This window comes from Poecilia latipinna, unplaced genomic scaffold (assembly GCF_001443285.1).
Source record: "Poecilia latipinna isolate Pla-1442-1.1 unplaced genomic scaffold, P_latipinna-1.0 Scaffold39, whole genome shotgun sequence".
NCBI lineage: Eukaryota > Metazoa > Chordata > Actinopteri > Cyprinodontiformes > Poeciliidae > Poecilia > Poecilia latipinna.
In genome coordinates, this window is record NW_015112655.1 from 230,719 (window position 1) to 252,928 (window position 22,210).

At 39.9% G+C, this 22,210-nt stretch overlaps 1 protein-coding gene across 8 annotated transcripts in view; it reads left to right on the forward strand.

Annotated features, from left to right (window-relative positions):
• The window catches only part of cica (capicua transcriptional repressor a), a 40,627-nt gene that overhangs the window by 3,156 nt on the left and 15,261 nt on the right, over positions 1-22,210 (forward strand). For 7 of the 8 annotated variants that reach the window (XM_015045980.1, XM_015045989.1, XM_015045957.1 and 4 more), the window contains exons 2-8: positions 2,086-5,613; positions 6,685-6,943; positions 14,355-14,486; positions 15,449-15,602; positions 19,217-19,316; positions 20,323-20,505; positions 21,410-21,536. In XM_015045980.1, coding sequence (XP_014901466.1) covers positions 2,281-5,613; positions 6,685-6,943; positions 14,355-14,486; positions 15,449-15,602; positions 19,217-19,316; positions 20,323-20,505; positions 21,410-21,536 — 4,288 coding nt within the window. In that variant the 5' untranslated portion in view covers positions 2,086-2,280. Of the gene's footprint in view, positions 1-1,743; positions 1,846-2,085; positions 5,614-6,684; positions 6,944-14,354; positions 14,487-15,448; positions 15,603-19,216; positions 19,317-20,322; positions 20,506-21,409; positions 21,537-22,210 lie in introns of those variants that run through there. The other variant, XM_015045943.1, reaches the window with a different exon arrangement.

Sequence of the window (22,210 nt, forward strand, 5' to 3'; positions counted from 1 at the left end):
TCAGCGCACCTTTAAGCTGTTATCATTCAGCTCATGGCTCTGACACCAGCTGTTGTACTCCGAGCACTACTGAGTAAACACATGCGGCATAACTCCATCGTGACCAAGTAAGGCCAGCTGCCAAATTATTTTATGACGGCTGCTTTCCCCTAAATAGGGATTTACATAGAGTGCGGTGATGGCGATGAGCTCACTGTCCACTATCACTGCCTGTGTGATGCAGCAGACATTAAAAGGCCGTGAATTGAACTCTAGCTTCTGACGACAAAACAGGCTGTGAAAAGGGAGCAGAGATGAGAACGAGGTAGGAGAGACATTTAAGTTAACAGACAAGTTGGCACGCATGTTGGTGGTTGATAGACGTCAAGACAGAAGATTTTGACAGCTGAAAATCGCAGCAGGAGTCTGGGAGAGATGACAAGGCTTAAAGGGCTGCTTTATTCCCTCTCTTTGAGTACATGTTGTTAACATATTTCCAGCTCCGTGGAGACTGAAACACTCACAGCAGCCTTGACCTGAATCCTGCAAACAAACAGTTCTGCAAGGCATCAGAATCAATGCAGCGCTGCCATTTAGGATTGTTTTAGTATCCGTTTAATCAATTATACTGATAAAGACGAAAAAAGCTTTTTTAAAATCTTAAATGCAAATTGAATATTTTTTCTACAACTTCTACTTAATTTGCTTAAATACTCTGTTATTTCAGCAAAAGTCAGTATGCTCTAGTTAACAATTAATCCCAACATTAGCTTTAAAAAATGGCACATTTTACAGATTGTTTGGCTTTAACCATTTAAGACGTTTTTTTATCCAGTAATGGAAATGCAATTCAGTTAATTTGTTTTTATCTTAAATGCAAAAGGTATATATTTTCGAACAGTTTTTGGGTTTATTACTGCTCTGAATATGTTGGGTTTTTTTTTTTTAGTAAATGGCTTTTTTTGAGTCTGTATTTTCTAGTTAATGATTAATCGATTACAAAATTGGCCTAAAAATGGCACACTCTACAGATTTTTCATTGAACCGTTTGCATCTTTTTATCCAATAACAGAAATGCATTAAAAGATGAAAATAAACAAATAATTCAGTTAATTTGTTATTGCCTAAAATGCAATAACATCGTTCCTCTAGTAAATCTGAAAGGTATGAAACTGAAACTACCCAGAACACTTGACGAGTTTTGGGTAGAACATATTTACAGACAAAGAAGTTTATATCTTAAATGCAAAACATTTTTCTAAAGTTTAGGGGTTTATTGAAATTGTTGGGGGTTTTTTAGGAAGTGCTTTTTATGAGTCTGTATACTCCAGTTCTTGATTAATCTGATTAATCAATTCTCATTAATCTTCTCTCTTTCTGAAGCTGTGAATGAGAGATTCTCTGAATGACTCCCGCGTGACTTTACAATTATTCTGCTTTTCTGGATGATTGCGGCTCAGAAAGAAAATGGAGACGAGGGGCAGAAATCGATATTGGAAGGACGAGGGAGTATAATAGTAGCAAAGAGAGAGGGAGGAATAAAGTAACGGGAAGTTAGGTAATGGTCTTCCACAGGAAATGGAGTTCGTAGGGGCGGATTGACTCCGCTTTGAAATACACAGATAAAGGTCGCCTCGGAGAGACAGAGAGAAAGGGAGGGTTTCAGTATGTGAGCACAGGAGGAATTCCCCCGCCTCTACTGCCCCAGCCAAGAAATAGTGTGTGAGTAAGGAGTGCACGCAGAGAGGCTTGTCTGGGCAAAACTCACTATTTCCATGCTGCGTTGTAAGACTGCATTGTGTTTACCCTACAATATTGTCTCCTGTTTTCTCTGTGTACCTGCAGTGGATGCAGGCTTTGTGTAATGTGAGTAGGACCTGTTATGTAATGAGTTGAAGAGTAATGAATATGCAGAGCACACCATTCGGATGGACATTTGCATCTTAAAATGACTGGTTACGGGTTATATCCAGCTTTTATCGCAGTGCCACTTTTCAGAAACCTCTCGCTTTAACTCATCTTTCCGTATTGTGTGCAGTGTTTAGGCTTGTGTAAATGCCAGATGAGTAACCCACGCTTTCTGTTTTTTCTTTTTCTTTCTCGCAGAGTCCTTGACAAGTAAAGTGGGCAAGTGCCAGGGTCGCACAACCAAAGGCAAGACAGAATGAGAAAGACAGGCCCCGACAGAGGAGAGAAGTAAACGGACAAAACGCAAACGGGAACGCCAAGGAGATACTGTGGGATAAATAAATAAAAAGATCTGTTTGGAGAAAAGGCCAGCGAGATAAAAAAAAAAAAAAGATGAAGCCGATAAAGAAGCAAGGTCGGCGCTCCCCTCAATCCACCCGGACCAAAGGCGGGAAGCGCCGCGGAGTCGGGGAGACCTCAGATGGCGGAGAGAAGAGAGATTCAGATGAGAACAGAGATGAAAGCGGATCCCCTCAAAACCGAACCCTCTCATCATCTTTCTCCTCCAGTTCCCACTCAGACTCCTCTCAGGCCGGCCTAGTGACAACGCGAGACACTTCGGATGGGGAGGGAATGTCCGAGACTTCGGTTTTGATGGATTCAGGGAAACTGCTGACGTCCTCTGATGAAAGATCTGGGAGGTCGGCACTAAGCGGCAGCAGTAGCCACTGTGACAGCGGCGGCAGCAGCTGCAGCAACAGCAGCACACCGAGTGCCAACAACAGTCCGAATCCCGCCTCCAGCCGGAAAACCGCCACTTTCAAGGCGCGCGTTCCCAAGAAGAAGTACACTTCTGAGCACTGCTCAACAGCGACTGCCAGCAACCATAGCGACCCTCCATCCTCTACACCCCCTCCGCCAAGCGGTGGGGTCCTCAGCCGGGGGTCAACAGGTTCAGGAGTTGAAGCCAATGTCTCTTATTCTGACAGAAACAGTCAGAGTGGGAATCTGATGGACAACTTTCCCAGTGGAACAACTGGCAGGGAGAATTCCCAAGAATCCCCAGGACCTCCCACATTGTCTCTTGTAATGGAAAGGCCCGGAAGAAATGAAGAGCGAGTTTCCCCCAGCCCCCTGCCCCGATGTTCTTCAACAGACACTGCCAGCGAACACTCTGCTGACCTGGAAGTGGTCGGTGACATGCCGGCCATCTCACATTCTATGTCTCATTCTGCGCCCAGCCTTCCTGACACCCTGTCAGACACCCTGGCTAAAGGACTGAAAAACCAACGCGTCCTCGCCCGCCAGCTCAGGAGGCACAAATCTGAGGAAGTAGGGGGTGAAATGAGAGACAAAGGGAGGAGTTCAGAATTTGTGTTCCGGGCTGGAGTGGTACGTAAGGTCAGCGGCGAATTCGGTTGTTTGGAGGTGCAACTGAACGGCGAAAAGACGATGTGCAGTTATCCTTACCGACATGATAGCCCTCCAGGGGTGGTAGAAATTATTTTAGATGCACCTCCACCTGGTGTCCATACAATACCCATTGGCACCCGTGTCTGTGTACCATTTGGTGATGAAGACAGCAACGAGGGCCAGTTGCAGTGGTACAGAGAAGGCATGGTGACTGAGGTGGACACACACCCTGCTGTGGCCAATCGTTACCGTGTCCTGCTGTCTGAGGGAAGGCCCAATTCTCTGGATGTAGAAGATAGCAGAGGTGCTACCCATGCCGTATGGGTCTCCCGGCAAACTCTCCGTCTTCTGGTGCCACCATGGGATCTAGATTTGCCATCCTGCGGTGGCCACGGAGGAGAAGAGGGTGTCAGAGAAAAGGATAAAAAACATGAAGAAAGGGAAGATATAGATGTGGAACAGGAGGTGTGTACCATCAGCCAAGGAATGAACATTGGCATGGGTTCGATGTTTGGGAGGGAAATGTCGTACCCGGGTATTATCACTGTCTCCTCGCCAGTTACTCGAGAATGGGAAATTGAGAAAGACCGGGAAAGGGAGAGAGAGCGTTTGAGGAAACAGGAGAGAGACAGAGAAAGGGAGAATAATGCAAAGCAGCAGCAACTCCACCCATATATGCCACTCACCCCAGAAGAAGACATGGAGGTGTCCCACTTCAACATGATCCCACTGGGAGCAATCAGATCTGGGACCAAATCAACACCAGTTCACCACCAGATTGTCTCAAAGCCCCCGTCTGGCTACCTCAATTCCCACCTGCCTGTTGTGCGGGGCATTGGGATTCCTCCCACACACCTGGCCCTCAATCCCCACCCTAATCCATCGAATGTCCTCTTAGGCCTTGACTCAACAAATGCCGCAGCTGGTGCTGTCATTACTGCCCCTCAGCTGCCCCCTCTGCCTCCCATCTCCTCCTCTGCATCCTCCAGAGCAGAGAAGGCTTCTGGAGGAGGATCATCCGGTGGCGGAGGAGGACCAGTGTCGGGTTCGAACTCTTCCTCTGCAAACCGTTCCCGCACTCCTCTCACAGCAGCCCAGCAAAAGTACAAGAAGGGAGATGTGGTGTGCACACCAACGGGCATCCGGAAGAAGTTCAACGGGAAGCAGTGGAGGAGGTTGTGTTCTCGGGAGGGCTGTTCCAAAGAGTCCCAGCGTCGAGGATATTGCTCCAGACACCTTTCAATGAGGACCAAGGAGATGGAGGCCAGCGGAGGCGGCCGGGAGCGCAGTGGAGCCAGCAGCACCGGGACTCTAACGCCGTCCGACCTCCGACTGGGCAGTGGGAGAGCCAGCTCAGAGTTTGACTGGGATGAGACGTCAATGGAAAGCAGTGAAGCCAGCAGCCGCGGAGGAGACTCCCGTCCCCGCTTGGTGCTGCCATCCCTGCTTCCCCAGGACTTGTCTCGTTTTGACTTTGATGAGTGCGAGGCAGCAACCATGCTGGTTTCTCTGGGGGGTTCCCGCTCTGTCACGCCTTCATTCTCTCCCATTTCCAATCAGTCTCCGTTCTCACCAACCCCGTCACCCTCCCCATCGCCTCTCTTCTGCTTCCGCCCTGCCACTTTTAGTCCAATCACTGCCCCACCTTCACTTAATCCACGCCGCCCTCGGCAGCTCAGCGGCACCAAGATGGGTACGCCGGGCTCTGAACGAGAGCGCCACCTGTCAGCAATTGTACCCTCCATACAGACCAACCTCACCTTTACAGTCCCTATGAGCCCCAACAAGAGGAGGCCTGAGACCCACCCGCCCCCTCCTCTACATTTAGTCCAGGACTACCAAAATAAATCGGACCAGCAGCAGCTGATGGGTTCAGGGGGCAGTTTGGCTGGAGACCCAGCTGCTTTCAGAGTCCTCTCCCCACACAGTCAGTCCACAACACCTTCCTCACTTCCCTTTTCACGCCCTCGCAGCGCCACCAGCAGGCCGTCGTCCTCCGCTGCCTCTACGCCTCCACCCATGCTCGTGTCTCCAACGCCTCCTTCCCCATTGCCCCAGGAACCCTCTCCACGCCGCATAGTACCCCTTCGCGACTCCCCTGTCATTGTCCGCAACCCAGACGTCCCCTTGGCGAAGTTCTCAGATGGTCCATTAGTAAAAAGAGAAAGAAACCAGCTAAGGGAGAAGAACCAGCCGCAGCACTCCACTCCCCCAGGCCTGCAGGCCCCGGTCCCCATCAACGGGGCCACCACCAATCCGGCGGTCCTCCTGAGGAACCCTGCATCCACCCTGGTCCTGGTCACCTCCAGTTCTGTAAGAATACCTTTAGAGTCAAAGGTGTTTTTTTATGCAGATGTTTTAATATTTATGATGGGATTTGATGTTAGGTTGTCCTGTGAAATATTTTCATCCTTACAGATTTCACGTTTCTGCCTTTTTTTTTTTTTTTTCTTTTTTTTTTAGCAACAATTGAATGCTTCAGAAATTTTTTAGTCTACTTCCTGTTGTCAGATTAAGATGGAGTAATGGCCAGGCTAAGAAAATAATAAAGTTAATTATGAGAATAAAGATCTAATTAATAGAAGAATAGAATTGCACAGTACAACGTTATTGTCGTATTATTACGACTTTGTTCTTGTATTATTACAACTTCTCACATTGTCCGAATAATATTCTGGTATTTCTTTACTTTTATACTAAAAAATAAAGTTAATGTGATGAGTAATGTCGTATTATTTTGACATTACTCTTGTAATATTATGACTTTGTTGTTGTATTATTATGACATTATTCTCATACTATTACAAAGTACTCTTGTTTTGTTAAGTCGTTATTCTGGTATTGGTACATCTTTATTGTATTTTTCCGACTTTACTCATAAAATTATGATTTTATTGTTGACTTATTACAACTTTATTCCTGTATTTTACCGACTTTCTTCTAAATAATTTTTTAGATTAAGATAGAATATACGTTTAATTTGTGTCACAGTTTAGTGTTCAGTTGCAATCACTACTGTTACCAGAAACAGATAAAAGTCATATTTAAAGTTTATTATGAAACATATTTTGGTGTAATTGAATTCAGCCAATGATCTGACTCTTAACACTTACATAAATAATGTTGAACATCTTTTCACATTGATGTAATTTGGCAGTTGACGGATAAAAACTACATTAAACACAAAACCTTTTCTTAAGGTCCTGTTTATGTGTCTCTCTAGAGACCAGAGGGCCATATAAAGAGCAATGGCGGGCCATTTAAAGAGCAATGGCGGGCCAGATTTGGCCCGTGGCCCTTGAGTTTGACACGTGTTCTCTAACAGGTTAAATAATTGATGTTTTCTTCAAACAGACTCAACGTCTTTCCAATGTCTCTCTGCAGTCGTTGACCCCAGTCACAGCAGGTCACGCCGCGCTGTCCGGATCCTCCGTCTCTGCCCCTTTGGGCTCCGCTCTGTCCTCGTCCGGTTCTGGCGGTCGGGACCGGAAACCCGAAGGCTACCAGGACACCTCGGGTGGTGCGCTGCCGCAGCCGGTGGCCTGCCACCCCACGCCGACCGCCCTGCTGCCGCTCATACTGCCAGCTGAGTCGCCGCATCCGGCGCCGCGCAAGCAGATCATCATGGGTCGCCCGGGCACAGGTAAGGCAGGCGGAGGGCGTGGCGGCCACACGACACCTGCGGGTTTGACCTTTTGTTTTTGTCAGAGGCAGAAATCTGCTGAGCTACGCTTGGTTTTACTGCGCTCCTCTCGGTTTCTTTATCTCTCTGGGTTTACAGCCGTGTCAACAGAGTGCTTTGGCTATGACTCACGGATCGTTTACAGCTGCTTGTAGCGTAACATTTTAGAAAATGCTTTTCTGTCCCTGAGTTTTCAACTGAGAGGAAACATTATCCATTCCAGTCGGCTGCAAACTGCTTTCTTAGAAATGCTCAATTGTTCTCCAAGGGGAAAAAATTCCTCTTTTGTCTGGAGTTCTAGCTGTGAACTCAGGGGAAAGGAAAGTTTTTACATTCACGCCTTTTTGAAACACAGACTTGCAGCTAATTCTAAACTGGAGTCAATTTTACATAATTTTCGCAGGTTTATTAAATCTACATTTCTGAAATTTGCTATCAGGAAACATTCGAGTGTGCTAAATAGATAGGAAATGTCAGCAGGTCTGTTTGAGAGTCACATTAGGAGTTAATTTGTAGGTTATAGCATTATTTAAATGCAACATGAAGTGTAAAAAACAAATTACACTAAAGACTATTTTCGTCTGTTTGACCAAAATTGAGCCAAAATTGAGAAACTGTATGTTGGAAAAACTAAGTACACCCTTGCCTCTACTACAGGATTTAATAGGAAGAACTGCATTGATTAACTGATTGTCTCCAGGTGTGATCACCATTCAGCTCATTTTTCATTTAACCACTTAAACTTACTTTATTTTGTATTAGAAATTCATAAAATTACATATCTGAGAATGTTGTTTCAGTAAATTACCTTTTTTTGAGTCTGTATTCTCCAGATAGTGATTAATCGATTACTAAATTAGTTGATGATTATTTCATTAGTCATCTGATAGTGATTAACCGTTTCTGAAAAAAACATTTATCTTTTGTTAAATATCACCCAGCTCTACCTCCTCAAACTGTTGATTTGTGGGTGTTTTAAGCATAAGTTTAAGGGTGTACTTACTTTCTTCTTCCAATAGCTGCGGCTTTGTGTTTGCGGTTGCTTAGCTGTGTGTGTCCTGGGGTGTAACTGTACTGCATATCTGTGATCAGACGTTTGCATGAAAGAAAATGTGCTAGGAGGAGTACAGGTGCTTGGGTTCATCGTGTTCTCTGTGCCTGTTTCCATGCCAACTTTGTGAATATGACAGCATGTGCGAGCGCTGGAAATGTAACGGTGATTTTTACCGTTTTAAAACGCCTCGACGTCGGAAATCCGGTCGCTTCACAGCTGATGCTGACATTTGTGGAGTTTGTGGAGGTGTGAAGTAAAATGACATCATTTTACTGTTTTACATTTCACCTCCTGATGTTAAATAATCTCCTAAATTTAAAATGAAACTGCGTTTCCTAGCTGAGGTGTGAATATCAACAGCTTTTATAAATGAGTTGCTCTGGCAACGTCCCAAACCTGCTGCTGGCTGTGTGTAAAGTGTGACTCAGTGCGTGTAGTGCTTGTTTTTATCCTTTACACGCGTGTTTGTGAGAGATAAGAGGAACATCACTGAAACTTTAAAATCTGTAAGTGTTGATATGTCTGGACATGTCCTCCACTCCTCTGTGAGACACAAACAGAGTCCTGTCCCTGTTTTCAGACAATCAAACAGCCTCAGACGGACCATTAAGGCCACTTGATGCGAATATGTTTCAGGGGGGTAATCGTATTGCCGACGTGTTGTCATGGATACACCGCTCCACCGGTTCAGTAAATTGTCCGAGCTGATTACGGCCGTGCACTTTTCTTTTTCCGCCTGCTTGTCACGTCCGTCGCACTGCTGCTAATGGCCACCTGCCTCTGTAGTGGAGTATTTTCTTTACCATGCATTTTTAAAAAAGAAAAAGAAAAAAGCACCTAAAGGCTGCAGAGGCTGCAGGCAGCTCGCCTAAATATAACCCAGCGCCTCTGCAGCTGCATTGGCATCATAAGTTTCATTATTGCTCTCAGATGTACACTGCTGCGAGAAAACGCAGCACACATTGAGTGGATTAGCATGTAGTTGATGAACTCATTTATTTATTTAAGTTAAACACATTGATTACAGATTAACGACACACAGACTGATGTTTCCTGGATGATAGGGCGATAAATCAATTTTGGCAAATAATCTTATTTTTGGTTTTGAAGATTTAATTTTTGGAAAATATGTTTTTTTTTTTCCCCAACAATGTATAATGTAATTGATATCGTAAGTCAAAAATTTGCTAGAAAAATACTCAAACATTTTTATATTAATCTCAGAAATTTTCTAAATTTTTATTTTTTTATTTTCACAGTTTCAAAAGTCGAAAATATTCACTTGAAACTAAAATATTTCCATGTTTTTTAATAGAAAATTTCTGAGATTAATCTCAGAATTTTTGGTGGAAATGTTCTCGGGGTTTGTTTTGTTGTTTTTTTTCGTATCTACTACGGCCCTTAAACACGATTTCCATACTTCAGAATGATGTCAGCATACCCAGGGCAGCCATCTTGGGAAGATGACAAACACCCAGCTTCTTTTAGCAATAAGTTTTAGTTTTGGGTGTCTAAAAAAATGACACTTCTAGGTAACAGCAGTGCTCCGTTACCTAGCAACCCCAGCCAAGCCCAGCCTGTTACCTAGCAACCCCAGGGGAACTCCAGCTGGTCAGCTGGTTAACGGCTGCTGAAAAAGACAGTTGTTTTGTTGTTGACTTACCATCAAGAAACCACTTACTGCATCATTGTTGGGTGTGCAGGAGGCTCTACTTCTGCTTTTCAAAGCGTACATTCTCCAAAGAAGTTCAAAATCAGCAAAATCTCATTATTTAAGAGTGATTTTGTGCATATATGTGATGAACATGTTTTATATAACTTGTTTATCACATGTTCTTCACCTTTAATACTGCTTAAATGTTATTTTCTGGGGAACTTTGTTATTAAGTAATGACCAAAATATTGGTGATTTTTATTTATGACTGAAGGGTGGAAGTAAGACAGTGGAACTGAAAGTGAGCTGCCAGCTCGATTTCTGAGATTGAAGAGTCATGTTTAGACTGCAACATGTTACCGTCAAAATGTTAACATTTTTTAAAAATTCAGGAGCCATTATTTTGCAATAGATAAAACTAATAAAACACTTTCCACTTGAAAGCCAGACACTGGTGTCTGAGGCCAATAAATACTCCACAAAAACTGAATTTTTTTGTGTTTTGACTCTGTGGCACGAACAAGAACAAATTAGGCCATTAGATTTTAAATTCCTCAAGAACTCTAGCAGATTTTCTAGGACTGCAAGTATTAGCAAATATTAGCTCATTTCCGGTTTAAACTGTGTTTGTGAGTTTCAAGAAGTAAAATCACAGAATTTAAGGAGAACTAGTGTCATATTTTGTACACAGTTGAAATATGAGGTGTTAGCAGTTCTTAGCTGTTAGCAGGTGCTAATGTGTGTTACTTTACTAGTGTGAAAATGGTTTAACACCAAAGTGTTTCTGATGATTTCTGGAGAATTGGATTCATATTTTCTTCATTGTTAACACCAGAAAATTGCCAGAGTGTGATCCAGTCTCGCATATGAAAACCTTTGGTGTTGCTCCAAGGTTGAGCATATAAGAGGCGCTTGAAGATAATTAGCTTTGCTGCAGTAATAAGTGCTTACAAGGCTTCCAGGTAATCTCTGATGACTATTTTTGTGCTTATTTCATCATACATCTAATATATGAAACCACAATATTAATAGACAAGCAAGTGGTAAACAGCATGCAAGCAGGGAGAGCATCAAGCACTAATCTATATTAAGCTCATACATTTGCTTGCAGTGTATTCTCAGGAGAAATACCAACTCTGCTCACACTTGGGCTCATTTTCTGCGTGGTGTAGCCACAACTGTGGGAGGAAGCAGTAAAAAAGTGATGATTTTGCACTTCCATTGGGTCACATTTTGACTCTCATGCCTCTTCAGTGTAAATATTATATAGGATGGTGTTTAATATGCACAGCAGACAACACTGCAATCCTGTTTACCCCTCATTGATGTTGGAAACTGTCAAAGAAGCATCTTCTACAATTGGTGTGGGATCCAATTAAAGATGAACAGAAATGGCTTAAAGTATTTTTGAAAACCATCTAATGCTAATTTTCTGAGAGTAAAGCATGTAAAACTAGAAAATAACCAAACGTTGAAGTTAGATGATGAGGATGTTTGAAACGTGGTGACTGAAAGAATATAATAGATTAGAATAGAAATATTTTTATTGTTCTTCAGGAGAAATATGACGAGCAGTTGTGGCAAAGATAAAAAAATAAAAATTAAGAGACAAAATCAAAATGCGCACCTGTCTGCTCTTTGTTTGTTTTGCTCTTTGGACAGGCTGTACTGAAGTGAAAATTTCCCCTGGGATTAATAAAGTATATTCATACCAGCAGAAATGTTATTTAAAATAATAAAAACTGTAAGTACCAGCAGGGAACCACCAGTAGACGTATTTTTCACATGTGTTTTAGCTGCAGATGCCAAATGATCAGCTGCTGTCGTTGCATTTTAGGTAATAAAATCTTTTCTCTTATTTCTAAAAGGATTTGAATTCATTTGATTTTTTTTAATGTATTTCTAATATTGTATTAAACAAGCTTCAGTGGCTAAATTAATAATCTGCAGAATCTGTGATTTTTTTTTTAATTATTATTATTAAATTAATTGATTAATCACCAGAATTTGTTCCTGTAACTCGGCCCTAATATTCAATCGCTCGATTCACAGGAGGGATAATGTTAAATATATAACATGTTTTCTGGTATTTGTAATTTATTTTTTAGAAGCAAAATCTATTAAAATTGTGTTTGGAATGAAATTTTTTTATTTAGAAGCTAAATTTGAGATGAACAGTCAAAATAAGCAATAAATCAGTTGATCGCATGATAAATTTAAATTAGCTCAATAATTTGATCTGTCTCTCTAACAACAATTGGAAATCAAAAGTCTTTAGTCTGGTGCTTTGGTTTAAACTAAACCTCCTTTTGAAGGATAATTTTATGCGCAGTCACTTTATAATTTATTTTGTTGTTTGAGTTGTTTTGTTTGTTTATTTTGAATATTTAAAATGTCTTTCAGTTCCAGTGTTAAATGTTCATTAGAAATTAAAGATCATTTACCTTTGTGAACTTGCGTCATTATTTCCATTATATTGCTGGACGATAAGTTATCAAAATAAGTTATGAAACTTTGTCACAGTGACAGGCCTGTAAGCAGCAGATTTGTGCTTTTTGCTTGGTGGTTTCTACAAAACAACATGAAATGAGCCAAGAAAAGTTCAGCCAGTTCGTGTCCATTTAACTCTAAAATATTACACTCATTTTGTATCATAGCCGCCGATTGCCTCCAGCTAGCTGACTCAAGTTAGTTTGTTTATGTTGCGTAACAAAACAGTTATCGGTTCCTTGAGGTCTGCTGTAATAAAATTTCTAGAAAATTCAGAATCAGCTGCAGAACTACGTCCAGGATGAGTCGATAATGTATCCTAGTTTACGAGTTGTGGTGGTGGTGAAGCTGAATTTGACCTCTGACCCACTCATGTTCCCATGAGCTCCAACTCGTCAGCGGTGCTACCCCCCTCTAACAAACCCGCTTTATGTGTCAAACATTTGAATAAAGTTAACTTCCTCAGCTGAAGTTCCTCCTGCAAACAGCCGGGTTAAAACTAGCAGAAAGTTGGAAACAGAGTGGATTCAGTCGTAATAATCGTCAGAATCGGCATTTAAAACGGCAGAGTGAAACCAACTGCGAAAATTATTCTGACGATTGATTGAGAAAACAACTGGCACATTTTTCATTTAGCCACTTTAGCTTATTTTGTAAAATATTAGAAATGCGTTGAAAGATGCAAATAAGCAATTGAATTTCTTTTTTAAATAAAAAATGCACATAGGATTTCTATAGCGAATGCTTGGTCATTTGTAGCAAAGGACGTAACTGCAGCAACATCAGTACAGCATGTTTAATATTTTCTAAAGAATTTGAACCAGGTGAAGAACTGCCACTCGAAACAAAGAATGTTTTTTTTTATCTTAAATGCAGAATGTATATATATTACCTTTTTTTGAGTCTGTATACTTTAAGCTAACAATTGAGTACTAAATTAGTTGATGACAATTTTAACAATTGATTAATCATGATTGTATATGGAACACTATTTGGAAGGGTTTCCATTTTAATACTTAGTTAGCAGATTATTTTTTAAAGGCTTTGTTGTCTCTAGTGGCCTTTATTTGTAGGTAGTATGACAGGAAACAGGGTAATCAGAGGGGAAGACATGCAGCAAACATCACCAGGCTGGGAATCGAACCTGCGACTACCGGCATGAGGACCAAGGCCTCCATATGTGGGTCATGCTTTGCCCCTGCGCCACCACAGCACCAGATTATTAATATAAAGTGAACAGGGAAACTTGTCATAAAAATGTTTATTAGGTGTAGAGCAGGGGTGTCTAAACTTTTTATCACATGGACCAATTCAGTCAAAAGTATTTGTGGGCCAAGAAAGTGAAAATAAAACTGAAATAAATCAGTAAATAATAAAGTGCTGATATTCGTGGCACTCATCAAAATGTGATGTTTGTTGCCGTTTTTCTTAAACTGTATGATGACTTTGTGTTTTTATGAAGTAAAGCACTTTGAACTGCCTTGTTGCTAAAATGTGCTACACAGATAAACTTTGATTGATTGATTATAGATACTAAACTTAAGGAGGAGTTTGCACATTCACTCTATTAATAGAAAGACAAAGATTTTGGTCACTTTCTTTCAAAACACGTTGTATTTAGCCAATTTTAATAAATTAAATAGAAACTGATTATTACAAAAGTATGACGAATAAAACTTTGTCATACTTCACATTTTCCATTGTTAGAAAATTACGTTAAAGTCTCCTTACCACCATTTGTATCATTTTTTTAACAACAGTTGTGGTCTGCAAAAACTCTGTAAAAGGTCCATATTTGGCCCCCAGACCACATTTTGGACACCCGTCGTGTAGAGAATGTCTCATTTTCATAAATGACGGTTTTGAAGTGATAAAAGTGTGAAGAACAAATAGTTTTGTGTAAGTTTGCATGAGTTTTGAGTCCAGATCAAAGGAAGTGCTGAAAAATAACAGGTTCCTTCATCAGAGCCTCTCACCACATGACCCCTCAACCCTCATTACCCTGTGGCCCGATCTGGCTCTGAATGCTCCATTCATGGACTTCCTGCTCAGGGCTTTTCTATGAAACTGTGTTTTTCAGTGGAACCTGCAGCCAGAGGGCAGAACATCGTCTTTCCTCTGAAATCACAACCAACATCGTCACATTTCACCTTTTTTTTCTTTGTTTTTTCCAGTTTGGACCAACGTGGAGCCTCGGTCAGTGCCAGTGTTCCCCTGGCATTCGCTCGTCCCGTTCCTGGACTCCAGCCAACCAGGAGCGGCCGGCCAGCCTGCTGATGGCCAGCAGCTTGTTAATCAGAGCAAAGGTAGCAACATGACCCAGCTGCTTTTCTTAGACAGAGGAACAACCGGTTCTCTGGACGATATGTGATGGGCTGTGTTCACTGCAGGAATTTAAAATTAAAACTCTTCACTGACTGAATATTCTCAGGTTTCTGAGTTTATGTAAAAAAGAGAGCAGCACCTTTCAGTTAGTTATTTTATTTAATTTTAAAGTAATTTAATCTTTTTTTATTTAATTTAGTTCTTTACTATTTTATATATTTATTGACTGTATTTTTATTTATTTATACCATTATTTTATTTATTTCTCATTTTATTTAATTTTAAAGTAAAATTTTCATTTTTAATTTAGGTTATTTACTATTGTGTTTATTTTATTAATTTATTTTATGTTGGTATAATTATATTAAGTTATTTTATTTGTTATTTTACTTTATTTTAATGTAATTCAGTATTTGTATTTATTTATACTTGTTTATTTGTTATTTTATTTCATCCACTTCTATATTTTTATTTAATTTATTCCATTCTACCAATATTTAAGGTAGATATTTGCATAACCTCATACAAAGGAAACCTCTTTTTACTCTGCCTCACATCCGATCAGACTAAACCTTTCCTGTTTTTGGTCAGGATTGCCAAGACAGTTTCTATATTCTTGATGACAGAAGGTTTTTGAAGTTTTTGCATTACTTAAATAGAGATTACTTTGCCTTTAAAGAACTTGGGGAAAGCCCAGATGATGGTTCACATCGTTTGAGTTAAACAGAAGCACAGCTGTGGATGTATTTTAAGGTTTTCATGTGAAGCAAACCACTTCCTTGTGTGGCATCCTGAGGAAAATTAAATTAAATCATGCAAGATATCAGAGCTGGAGAGCTAAACGGAGAATGACCGGGGCTGAAAGGCCATTCAGTTGAGAAGAATGCATTATGTTTTCAAATGAAGTCTGATTTTAAATAATTTTGAACCTTTTATTTTGTAGAGCCTCGCTGCGGTGTGGCCCTGGTGAGCGAGGAGCGGGCGGGCCCACCGGAGCCGGACAGGGGGTCACCGTCTCGCCCTCCCCCGACCAACGACAACCCCCCGGCAGACAGGGGCGGGGCGGACAGCGAGACAGAGAGCGATACCGATGATCCGTGAGTACGCTGCAGGTTTTTTACTACACAGAAAGAAATATTGGTAAATGGTTAAAGGAGACCTACTTTGTAAAATTTACTTTTTGCTCATTTTTGAAAGTTCAGTTTGAGTCTAAACTGCTTCTAAAAACAGCCAAACCGCTTTAAAAAAGCCACCCAGTTGGCAACAAGTTATAGTTTTTTGGTGCCTGAAAATGAATCACTTTAGATGGGCAGTGGACCGTTACCTAGCAACCGCAATGGCTGCTGGAAAAGACAAGTGTTTTGTTGATGACTTACCGTCCAGAAACCATTTTCTGCATTCTTGTTGGTTGTGCAGCAGGCTCCACTTCTGCTTTTCAAAGATGTATGATTACATAGTTGCGCATCTGTTTGCGGCCATTTTCACGTGTGAGTTTATTTGGATTTAAAGTGACAAGACGGACTGGAAACTAGACCAAAACTCTTTGGTAAGTTTGAAATGCTTTGAAGGACCACAAATAGCAACCCTGCCAAAGATTTATCCAAACATGTCCAAGGAATCATCATAGGTCACCTTTAAACACCAGGATTCCTTTGTGTTTAGTTACATTTTAATTAAATTTCAGCTGATGGGTTGAGTGCACAGTTGAGCATAGATTTATTTCCTTGCTTGCCTGAACATTTCCCTCTGAAGTCAGTTTTTAAATTAAAACCGTCTGGTAAGATTTTCTCAGTTTCTGATCAAGCCCCTCGCACTCGCCGCTTCCTCTCTGCGACTCTGCGTATGACTCACAGCAAAGTGGGTAGTAGCTGTGATTAGATGCAGCTTGTCGTGTAGTTTGAGCCTTTTAAAACCCAAGGCCTCCGCCGACAGGTGCAGCAGAACACGAAAGGAAGCGGCGCTTTTGTCTGCGAGTGTTTGTGTGTCTGCTTGCCAGGAGTCGTACAGTTCGTTCTCGTTCGGGCTTCGTGTCTGCATCTGGCTCGTTTCTCTTTCACAGTGACTCAGACGTGCTGTCTGGTTCGTAGTGCGGTTATGAATGTTTCAGGGTCGCTGGGATCTCAGAGGCCGGCGGCACCAAACAAATACAAAAGTCTTACACCTGATTTTTTTTTTTTCCTTCCTGTGCATCGCTTTGAAAGGGCGAGTGTCATTGATGAAAACAAAGTCGACACACTTATCGCCCTCAGGGGCTTTGGTGCAGATTTGCCAGGGTTGCTGTTTTTGTTTAGCTGTTGAAGCAAAATGACAAACGGAAACGCCCCCATCTGTGAAAACATGTACACAAAACAAAGATGACATTTAATCCTCAAGCGAACTGACTCGCTCATCCCTCTGATGAGGTTTCTAACTTTTGCTTTGTCATTTTTCTCTAAGAGAATCCAAACAAATTTCAAATAGAAACAGAATTCAGGTTATAATGGCGCTTCTCACCATAAAACCTTACTAAGTATTTTTGGTCTAGTTTTTAGTGCCGATATCATAGTGCACTTGAAATAAGACTAACTTATGAATAACTTTTAAACAATTTTAAGCAGTAATTCTTTAATATTGATTAAAAAGTACTTGATCTATATTGGGAGATTATTTCACTCATGTCTTGTTATAAGTGAAATAATCTGCCAGTTAAACTAGCACTTTTTAAACAATATTAAAGAATTAGCATAAAACCAGCTCCTATATCGTGCTGAAAAGTTACATTTTAGTTACTTTTGTCTTATTTTTAGTGCACTATGATATTTGCACTAGAAACTAGACCAAAAATACTTGGTAGGATTTTGTGTTTTGCAGTGAAATAAAAAGCAAACTCGTTTTCTTTCATTTAACAAGGAAAATCTGCAAAAACTTCTTCAAATTTTGGATTTATGATCACATTCCCACACAAAAAAAGGAAAATCTGATTACTATTTTTTTATATAAAAATAGTTCATGCTTAGTTTATTCTTGACTTGGTTAAAAAAGTCATATTTTTGGTGATTTTTAGTTATTAAAATTTTTTTTTTTGGCCCTTGAGTATGTTTGAGCCGATAATTTTCTGAAACTATATTAATTTATATCCAGTATAGTTTAAATTCTTGAATGCGACGTGTATTCCTGCTCGCTCAGGGGCTTTGACGACCCACCAGATCCGTTTCTGGAGCGTGACGCAGCAGGACGGGCCGATATTTGCATGCAGCAAACGAACTCAGATCCCCCCATGTGCTTCACAGTGGGAGGTATCCGTGGTGTAATCAAGCTTTTGTCTGTGTGAAGATGAATAGAACCTTTGAGGTAAAGATCTGAAACTTTCACCCTTAAGACTAGTCCGGTCTGCAGCGGCTGGCTCTCCTCTTTGATTTTCTCTTCTCAAATCTACAACAGACCGTCTCAGTTCTTGGATAAAAACTCAATCTGTTTCATCATTTATTTTTGAAAAGATGTGTTAAAACCCAGCTGAGAAACTTTTGAAATAAAGTTATCTTCTGCGAAAAGGCAGAACGTGGGAGAAATAGAGTGCTAAATAATTCAGAGCTAAAAAACCTTATATTATGAGATTTTTACTGAAGCTTGAGAAAACATTAAACTTTAGGTTGTTTTGCAATGTTTTGTTAGATACTAATTGGTTCACTGACACTTGTTCCTAAAACTTCCAGGTGTTGATACGAAAAACCCACCAATACAGAACTAATTCGCAAGTAACTTTTAGCAAGATGATGGAGCTTATTTTAAGTCAACAACTCCTTAATATTTATAAAAAGAACTAGTTCCATTGGCAGATTATTTAACATAAAGAAAAATGTGCTGTTGTCGGTGAGAAAATTAGCACTATTCTCATCAGTATTAAGGAATTATTGACTTAGAACAAGCTCTTATGTCTTGCTGAAAAGTTTCTTCCAAGTTATTTTTTAATTCAAGTGTATTAAAATATTTGCATTAATCTAGACCAAAAATAGCTGGTAAGATTTCCTGATTTTACAGTGCGTCTGTGGATATTTCAGGATATTTTACATCTTGTGTATACACTGCAAAAAAACAAACAAACAATCTTATCAAGTTTTTTTGACTAGTTTATGGTACAAATACCTTATTACATTCGAAATATGACAAAACGAACTTACAAGTAACTTTTCAGTGAGTTACTTGTACGAGTCTGTTTTAAGTAAATAATTGCCTAAAATTGATAAACTTCAACTGGCAGATTATTTCACTCGTAACAAAACATTTTCCATGTTATAAGTGAAATAATCTGCCAGTGAAACTACTGTTTCTTCCTCATTAGGGATTTTTTTAAGTTAAAACAAGGTGTGGGCAGCTCCAGGCCTTTTAGATGTGTCTTCACTTCAACACACCCGAGTCAAATAATGAGGTCGTCAGCAGGACTCTGGAGAGCCTGACTGGACTTAGGATTTAAGTGTGTTGGACCAGGGAGACGTTTAAGTGTTGCAGGACACCGCCCTCGAGGAGCAGGGTTGCCCACCCCTGGTCTATATCTTAATTAGTTGTGTATTTGTTTTCTGTTATTTATTTGCACTAGAAACCAGTCCAAAACACTTTGGTAATATTTTATGTTTTTGTGGTGCATTAATCTTCCTGCAAGTCCCTCAGATGGAGGAATCTCCCCTGATTTCCAGCTGGACTTTCAGTTTCCCTTTCCTTTGTGTTTTTGATGCAGGTTTTCCCCTGGCGTGGGGAACGACCCGTCTCCCTCCGCCGGACCCATGAAGAGACGCACGCAGTCGCTCAGCGCCCTGCCCAAAGATGGCGACAGGAAGGTGAGTCATCTGGGCTGACCTTCGCTGACCTTCACTGAACTTTCTGACATTAATACCACAGAATTCAATATGTTTTTCTCGGATTTGTTGCATTATTATGGGCTTTTTCAATCTAGAAATCAACATTTTTGCAAGTCTCAGGTCTTTTGCAGCATTCCATATCTAGTTTTCTTCTGGTATTTCCCAGATTTAGCTCCATTCATCTTCATCTCATCTATGGAGGACCAAAACTGACATAATTTTCCTTTTCCTTATGGAAGCGTTTGCATAAGAAAATCTATATGTTTCCTTTTGTGTTTTCCTTAAGCATGTTTTTGACAAGAACTTCTTATATTTTGTTCTTGATGAAAATGTGTGTAAAATGAAAAAGAAAATATATCTATTGCTGCTTTTATTTTTAACTGTCAGTTTTGGACCTCCATACTCAACATAAAGTCCTTATTTTATCTTAGTTAGTTTTATTTTATTGTCATGTTTTGCAGACATCAGTTTTTACTTTGACATAAACTTTAAATTTTTAATTTTAAATAATTTTTTGGAGGCAAAACAACCAATTTCAGTTGATTTTGTAAAGGCAGAAAAATAAAGTTAAACTTTCAAGACAGTGGGTACTTTTTATGAGCACTGCAGGGTTTCTTAAGTAATTGTCTGCATGTGGGTTAAGTACTAATGCACACCACACTTTTCAGATTCTTTTTTTGGAACCAATGACACAGATGCACTGTAAAAACACAAATTCTTACCAAGTATTTTTGGTCTAGTTTCAGGCAGAAATATCTTAGTATACTTGAAAAAGACAAAACTAATTTTTAAGTAACTTTTCTGGGAAATATAGGAGTTTAAGTCAATATTTCCCCATTATTGATTGAAATGAACTGGTAGTAGTTGTGTTTTATTGACTGCATGTTGCTCAAAGTTTCGTCTTATTTAAAGTGTACTAAGCTGTTGCCGTAGGAACTAGTCCTGCAGGTAATCGCATGTTTTTCTGCCTCTGAAATCCACCCAGAGGGAGAAGGACTACATCCGCCGCCCCATGAACGCCTTCATGATCTTCAGTAAACGCCACCGAGCGCTGGTGCACCAGCGGCACCCCAACCAGGACAACCGGACCGTCAGCAAGATCCTGGGCGAGTGGTGGTACGCTCTGGGCCCCAACGAGAAGCAGAAGTACCACGACCTGGCCTTTCAGGTTACCATGGAAACCCTCACTGACCGGACTCATTTCAAACAGACAGGCTGCATAAATATCTTCATTACGGATTTGATTCTATCAATCAATTTTGTTTTTGGAAGGTTTGGATTCTTTTAGGGGAGTTTTTTGTTCAATGCTTTTGTTTCCATAGTTCAGAGTGACGTCAGCAAGCCCACGGCGGCCATCTTGTTTAACTAGCATGTTAGACAGATTCTATTTATTTTGAATTTGATTTCAGGTCATCAGAAAGAATATTAGGCCCAGGCTATGACTTTTACATATTTTAATTATGAGAATACAGTCATAGTAATACAATAATAAAGTTGTACAACAATAATGTAAGAAGTCATATTACCAGAATAAAGTCATAAGGTTAGGAAAACTAAGTCACAGTTTTATAAGAACATGAAAATAACAAAAAATAAAATTAGGAAAGCTGAGAATCTTACATCGGTTTTACAGATAAGGTAATGATTCAAATTTGAACACAATATTTTGGTAATATTAAAACTTTTTTTCTCGTATTTATTTTACGACTGTATTCTTGTAATATTATGACTTTTATAAGATTTATGATTAAAATGAATAACTCTTAGCCTGGATCCAATTTTTAGTTGTAGAATTGACCCAAATTCAAAATCCAGATAAAAGCTGCTTGTCAAACAAGATGGCCGCCCCCTTGATCTCGCGTCATGAAAAAAATCCTGATTTTGCAAAAATCTTTAAATCTTAAAAAAATCTCAAATTTGATAAACTGATTAAATGATTTATTGTTTCTATTTAGCAGAGACTCTGCAACATATTCTGTTAATAAAATCTGAGTCTTTGGAAGTAGAACTTGAACATTTCTACTGTTTTCCATTAGATTTTCTGTTTTACGTTCTTTCTCCGCCTCCTGCAGGTGAAAGAGGCTCATTTCAAGGCCCATCCTGACTGGAAGTGGTGCAACAAAGACCGCAGGAAGTCTCTGTCTGAGGGCCGGGGCACGCCGAAGGAGCTGCGGGAGAGGAGCATGTCGGAGAGCATAGGTGAGTCTGCAAACATCAGCATTTTTCAAATCTCTGCAACATTTTCATTTCTTTACCGTTTCAACAGCTGGTTTATTTTGGTACCAAGTTAGATTTTAAGATTAAAAACATTTTTTTTTGTTTTAAATTTTCAACTTTCTCAGCCACACAGAGTTCACAGCACTTGAAATTCTTAAATGTTTGAATTTAGATGATGTATTTTCAACAATTGGAAAGTGTTTAATATTCAAGCTGCACAGTTTTGTAATAAAGTGCAATCTAACATTTGACTAAAAGCCTAAAACAGTTGAAACCAGATATTTTCATACACCCAATAAAAATACACACACATTTTTCTGACCATCTGAAGTTAAAGTAGAGTAAAGTTTTCTTATTTTAGGTTAGCTAGTCACCAAAATTATTTATATTTACTAAATAGAAATATTTGGCAAATAGAACATTTTTAGAGATTTTCTTTTCTAACTTTCTTTATTGATTCTTTAACCTGAAACATGTAAAACAAAGTTATTGAACTTGGGAATTTTTTCTTAAAATATTTTGTTTTCAGACCAGTGAGCAAAGGTTTTAGGGTGAGTGAGATATTTCCAAACATGATATTTTAATATTTACATTGTCCCTGCTGTAGAATGTAGAATCTAATCACAATACAGTATCATAACAGAAATGCCTTTTTT